The 6768-nt window shown below is 54.2% G+C and overlaps 1 protein-coding gene across 2 annotated transcripts in view; it reads right to left on the reverse strand.

Annotated features, from left to right (window-relative positions):
- Positions 1 to 3592: 3592 nt before the first annotated feature.
- The window catches only part of TUBB4A (tubulin beta 4A class IVa), a 6038-nt gene continuing 2862 nt past the window's right edge, over positions 3593 to 6768 (reverse strand). The window contains exon 5 of one of the 2 annotated variants that reach the window (XM_007460575.1): positions 3593 to 5245. In XM_007460575.1, coding sequence (XP_007460637.1) covers positions 4188 to 5245 — 1058 coding nt within the window. In that variant the 3' untranslated portion in view covers positions 3593 to 4187. The remainder of the gene's footprint in view (positions 5246 to 6768) is intronic. The other variant, XM_007460574.1, reaches the window with a different exon arrangement.

A 6768-nucleotide genomic window follows, 5' to 3' on the forward strand; every position in this document is an offset into this window, starting at 1 on the left:
GCAAAGGCCCTGAGGTTGGATTGAACTTGATATGATCAAGCGCATAAAGGCCACAGTAGTTTCAGCTTAGGGAGGGAGGGGGAGGGGGATGAGGTTGTCATCATCAGTCATCAGCAAGTGGAGACCAAGGTGAGAAGTTTAGGTTTCAATCTGAGTAGCATGGGAGGGAGGGTTGTGATTTGCATATAAAGGTTCCTCTCTGGCTGCTGTAGAAGGAGGACGCTGCACACTGCAGAGGGCAAGGGTGGCAGCAGGGAGCCCAGGGAAGTGATGAGGGGGAATTGCCTGGGTGAACAGCAATGGTGACTTAGACCAGAATATAGACGGCTGGAGAGGAGGGGGTCAAATTCAGGATAGATTTTTTTTTTAAGATTTATTTTATTATTTATTTAATTTATTTTTGGCTGCATAGAGTCTTAGTTGCGGGCATGTGGGATCTTTCGTTGCGGGGCGCAGGCTCTTCATTGTGGCACACGAGCTTCTCTCTAGTTGTGGCAAGCAGGCTCCAGGGCACGTGGGCTCTGCAGTTTGCGGCACGCAGGGTCTCTAGTTGAGGTGTGCGAGCTCAATTGTTGTGGCGTGAGGGCTTAGTTGCCCTGTGGTATGTGGGATCTTAGTTCCCTAACGAGGGATTGAACCCGCGTCCCCTGCATTGGAAGGCGGATTCTTTACCACCGGACCACCAGGGAAGTCCCCAGGATACATTTTGGAGACAGAGACAACTCGACTTGAGACAGGCTGGGACCTGGGACCCTTTGCTGCAGTGCTTGCCCCTGGATACACCTCTCTTTGAGCAACAAAATACAAGGAAACTATATGGGACTAAAAATAACTGAGTGCATGTGCAGTTTGGGCAAATTCTGGACCCAAAATATGCAAAGAGACCAAGAAAACCCAACTGCCACTTTTGAAAAGCCTGGAGCAAAAACAAGGTGTTGGGAGCAAAAGCAGGGTACTGGGCATGCCCCATGCACTCAACACCACCAGAGGGGTTGGGCAAGCCACCTAAGCCATCCCTCTGGCCCGACCCCCTGGACACACCCAGCTACCCTCACCCCATATAGAGAACCAGCTCGCCCCCCTGTACCCCTGCTCAGCAAGTGAACAAGCAAAGGAAACTGATGTTTGTTCTCACTCCCTCCTGCTCCTGCAGGTGCCCCAATAAAGCCTTGCCTGAATTTCTTGTCTGGGCTCCAGTCAATTTCTATTCATTGGGGAAGGCCAAGAACCTTGGTCCGTATCAGATTCAGCAAAAGATAAGAAGAATGTGCTGGGTCTAGAAAACAATGAGTCAAGGCTGACTTCCAGACGCAGGATTTGAGCACACAGATGGTGCCATTTCTTGGCGAAGGGGATTTAGTTGGGCAGAATAGGGAGTTCTTCTGGGGACACATTAGGTTTGGGATAATAAAGACAGCCAAGCTCACTGCCTAGTTTGTCGTCTTTCTGCCCCACCGCCCAGTGCTGGGCTGGGCCTGCTGAGATGACGGTGGCTGCAGGCTGGATTTTGCAGGTTGCCTTCCCCGTGCTTCTGCTTCCTCCTGGCTGAAGTGGGACCCAGGGAGGGGGCTGGTGGTCCAGCGAAGAGCCTGGTGGAAAAAGTTAATTGGCTCTCAGCATCCCCTCCTTCCCTCTCTCTCTCTCTCCTTGTTGGACTTTCTCTGTACAAGAAGCTGGGTGAGGGGGGAACTACATTTCCCAGACTTCTTTGCCGCTCTGGTTCTGGATGCAGATTAGGTTCTACCAATGAGAAATGCTCATGAGAGATTTGGAAGGTAGAAGTGAGGCAGAACTCTGTGTGTGTGTTTAATTATTTAAAATTATTTTAAATTCATTTTAATTAATTTTTGTTCAGCACTCTAGCGGACCTATCTCTGTGGCTTTGTGGGTGTTGGGCAGTGTTTCTGAACTCAACAGTTCCGGTGGCAGCCTCCTGATTCTCCACTGTGCAGAGAAGCAGCTCCCAGGGTGGTGTTCCATCTTATTCCAGGGCTACTCAAAAGGTGGTCTCATAGGCAGCATTGTCAGCATCACCTGGGAGCTTGTTAAAAATGCAAAGTCTCCCCCCCTCCCCCCCACCATTGAATCAGAAACTATATGGTGGAACTCAGGAAGCTGTGTTCTTGCAAAGCTGTCCTGGTGACTCTTTTGCACACTAAAGTTTAAGCACTGGCCTATAGCCCCCTCTCTCAGCCCCTCCAACGATGTTGTAAGCTCCTAAATCCTTGTATCCAATCCCTTTCTGCTTGATATGCCTAGAATGGTCCCTGCACTGAACCGTGGCTGATAATATGCAATCAGAGTTCTAGACTTAAACTGCCAGCGTTTGAATACCAGGTCACCACTTCATAGCCACGGGACCATGGACGAGATACTTTGTGTGGCAAATTGTAATTTCCATAGCTGGCCATAGCTGTATCTTCCATCCCACATGCTCTTCTAGAATCTGGCCACTCTACCCTCAAGAGGTGCGGTCTGTAGTCCATCCCCTTGAACCTAAACAGGGCTTTGTGAACACCTCAATTAGGAGTCCTCAGGACACCAAGCAACCCCTAAAGTTAAGTCAGAAAAATGCAATGAATTCTGCCTTGCTCTCTTAGGATGTTTGCTCTTGGAGAACCCAGCCACCATGCTGTGAGGAAGCCCAAGCAGACTATGGAGAGGTACTGACACCCTCCTTCTACCTGCCCCTGCTGAGCCCCGAGGCATCAACTTGGCAGTCATGTGAGTGAGCCACCTTGAAAGGAGATCCCTCAGCCTCCAGCAGGATTCTCTAGCTGATGCCACAGGGAGCACCGATGAGCTGCCTTGCCAAGCGCTGCCCAAATTGCAGAGTTGGGAGCAAAATAAATAACTGCTGTTGTTTTAAGCCCCTACATTTTTTGGGAGGTGGGTAATTTGTTACTCAGCAAGAGCTAACATATACTTTGTCTCTCTAAAAGCTCAGATCTTTGTGTTTTGGCCGCGCTGTGCGGATTGCGGGACCTTAGTTCCCCGACCGGGGAGTGAACCTGTGCCCTCTGCAGTGAAAGCGAGGAGTCCTAACCACTGGACGGCCGGGGAATTCCCTAAAAGTTCTGATCTTACAGGGTTGGTGTGAGGTTTATGAGATAAGGCATGTGCCAGGCCATCAAAGTGCTTCACACATGTCAGTGACTCTGGCAGGACTGTCCCTTGGGCATTACCCCCGGCTGCCATCTCCCCAGCTTCCTTCCCTAGAGACTCCCCCCCTCCAGCTTTCCATTCTCGCAAAATGCCCCACAGAGAGTGGCAGCATCTCCATCACTAAGAACCCACCCAGTGCCAGGTACTGTGCCCTTGAGTCCTTACAAACATCCTTGAGGTGGCACATGGGGGGAAAACATATGAGCCCATTTTACAGGTGAGCCAATCGAGGCTCAGAGTGGGCCAACATCTTGCTCAACACCAGAGGGTGAGTTAGTGGTGTAGCCTGGTCTGTCTGACTCTGAAATCTCTGCCCTCTCCCCACCCCCAGACTAGAAGTTCCTTCAGCACCCACCTCCATCCCATAGGGAGGAGCCTTCACGTGACCTTCCCACAGGATGATGAAAAGTACACTCTGCAGAAACACGGCGGGACAACAATTAATTTATTGAGGGTGAGGCGGGGGGAGGGTCGGGGAGCAGCCTCTCTTGCCCACATGCTCCAGGGCTTTTCTCCCCCAGCAGCACCCCTGGAAAACCAAGGTCGGCGGGAGCTGACGGGAGTGAATTCAGGAAGGAAATGGGGGGTCACGGAAGCCAGAAAGGTGGTCAGTTCAGAGGGCGGGTGGGACTGGTGGGGTCAAAGGTGAGGCAAGTTCAGAGATGAAGGGAGAGACTCAGAGGGAGGGGTTGAAGTAAACCAGGGCTTATAGGTCTGGGGGGTGCAATGGGGCTCGTGGGGAGGTCAAGGGTGGAGAGGTCAGGGGTGAAGGAGGGATCATGGAGTTAAAGGTGGGGCTTGTAGGGTCAGAAGTGAAGCAGGGCTCATGGGGGTGTCCAAGGTGGGAGAGTTCAAGGGGGGTCAGAGATAAAGTGGGGCTCAAGGGTCAAAGGTTGGCCGGGAAAGAGGTGCAAGGTTGTAGGGTCAGAGGGGAGTCAGGCTGGGAGGTGAAGCAGGGGGTTCTTGGGGGGTCAAATGTCAGCATCCTAGCAGGGCCCTGATGTGAAGTGATGGAGGCGGCCCTAGGCCACCTCCTCCTCGGCCTCCTCCTCAAACTCCCCCTCCTCGGCCGTGGCGTCCTGGTACTGCTGGTACTCGGACACCAGGTCATTCATGTTGCTCTCGGCCTCAGTGAACTCCATCTCGTCCATGCCCTCGCCCGTGTACCAGTGCAGGAAGGCCTTGCGCCGGAACATGGCCGTGAACTGCTCCGAGATGCGCTTGAACAGCTCCTGGATGGCCGTGCTGTTGCCGATGAAGGTGGCGGCCATCTTCAGGCCGCGCGGCGGGATGTCGCACACGGCCGTCTTCACGTTGTTGGGGATCCACTCCACGAAGTAACTGCTGTTTTTGCTCTGCACGCTCAGCATCTGCTCATCCACCTCCTTCATGGACATGCGGCCCCGGAACACGGCGGCCACGGTCAGGTAGCGGCCGTGGCGGGGGTCACAGGCTGCCATCATGTTCTTGGCGTCGAACATCTGCTGGGTGAGCTCGGGCACCGTCAGCGCGCGGTACTGCTGGCTGCCCCGGCTGGTCAGCGGCGCGAAGCCGGGCATGAAGAAATGCAGGCGCGGGAAGGGCACCATGTTCACGGCCAGCTTGCGCAGGTCGGCGTTGAGCTGGCCCGGGAAGCGCAGGCACGTGGTGACCCCGCTCATGGTGGCCGACACCAGGTGGTTGAGGTCCCCATAGGTGGGCGTGGTCAGTTTCAGGGTGCGGAAGCAGATGTCGTACAGCGCCTCGTTGTCGATGCAGTAGGTCTCGTCCGTGTTCTCCACCAGCTGGTGCACGGACAGGGTGGCGTTGTAGGGCTCCACCACCGTGTCCGACACCTTGGGTGACGGCACCACGCTGAAGGTGTTCATGATGCGGTCCGGGAACTCCTCGCGGATCTTGCTGATGAGGAGGGTGCCCATCCCGGACCCCGTGCCCCCGCCCAGCGAGTGGGTCAGCTGGAAGCCCTGCAGGCAGTCACAGCTCTCGGCTTCCTTCCGGACCACGTCCAGGACTGCGTCCACCAGCTCGGCACCCTCTGTGTAGTGGCCCTTGGCCCAGTTGTTGCCGGCTCCAGACTGGCCTGAAGAGGGAAGGAGAGGGGACACCCAGGCTGATATGGGGAAAGTCCACCCTCCACCCCACTCCCAGCCATCCTAGTAGTTGAATAATAACAAAATCATCATTATTATTATTATTGTTACTATTATGACTTGTCTGTTCTCTCTCGGGTTCCATCCTTGCTTCCCTTCACCCAGCAGCCAGAAGGATTCTGATAAAACCTAAATCATGTTCTGCCTTAGCTCAAAATCACCTCAGTTCTTTCATCTTTCAGTAAAAGCCTAAATCCTCCCTTCGGCCCACAGGGTCCTGCACGACATGCCCCGCCCCCTCCCTGCCCTCCCCTCCTCCCTCTCTCCCCCTCGCTCACTCTGCCCCAAGCACACAGGCCTCCTTGCTGTCCCTGCCACACACCCGGCACAGTCCTGCCTCAGGGCCTTTGCATATGCTGTTCCCTCTGCCTGGAATGCTGTTCCCTCAGATACCTGCATGGTTCCCTCTTTCCCCTTCTTTAGGACTTTGTTATCCTCCGCAGAAGTGATAAACCTGTTTTTTTAAATTAATCATGTTTATTGTCTGTAATTTCACTGGGGAATGCAAGCTCCGGAGGACAAGGATTAGGAGTAGAATATTGGCTAGTATTTTTGTGAGCAGGTAACATTTCTTCTTGCCCCCTCCTCTGCTTCCATCCTGGTCTGGCCCCCTCATTGCCCATCTGGATCAGTAGAGTTGCTTCTGCTTTGGTCCTCCCACAGCCTCCCCCCAGTCTGTTCTCCTTGCAGCAGCCAGAGGGCACCAGTGAGCACCTGAGTCAGATCCTGTCCCTTCTCCATCCACAGCCCTCCAGGACTCCCACCTCCCCGGGATAAAAGCCCAAATCTTCCCTACAGCCTACAAGGCCCTGCACGACCTGCCCCCATCCCCTCCCTGCCCTCCCCTCCTCCCTCTCTCCCCTTCCCTCACTCTGCTCCAGCCACATGGGCCTCCTCACTGTTCCTCCAACACGCCAGGCCTGGTCCTGCCCCAGGGCCTTTGCACGTGCTGTGCCCTCTGCCCAGAATGCTCTAACCCCAGGTACTCCCCTGACTGACTCTTCAGGTCTCTGTTCAATGTCACCTCCTCTGAGAGAATAGGATTTGAATTGGGTGGTCTGGCTCCTGAGTCCACACTTTTCTACCACCTCCCCTGCCTCACCTACCAGAGGCCACAGAATCTTTTTGGCCCGACTGGAGCCACCCATAATCATCCTAGAATCCCTCACATCTTTTGGTCAACCTCATTTAGTCTTTCCACAGCCACTTCCTGAGGACCTATCGTGTGCCATACCCACACATGATCATCATTATCTTCCTGAATCTTTGCACAGACCAGAGAGGGGAAGTCACTCGTCCAAGGTCACATAGCTTGTCCCATCAGTCCCTAGACTCCAGAGTGAACTACTGTGTACTAGGAGGAGAGGCCTGGGGGAGGGGGAGCCTGGGGCCCGATGTCAGGTGGGGATGTGCATTTAGCTTGACCTAGAGGTACCAGGAAATGTTCCCTACA

Source organism: Lipotes vexillifer, unplaced genomic scaffold (genome assembly GCF_000442215.2).
Source record: "Lipotes vexillifer unplaced genomic scaffold, Lipotes_vexillifer_v1.1 scaffold1011, whole genome shotgun sequence".
In the NCBI taxonomy this organism is placed as follows: Eukaryota; Metazoa; Chordata; class Mammalia; order Artiodactyla; family Lipotidae; genus Lipotes; species Lipotes vexillifer.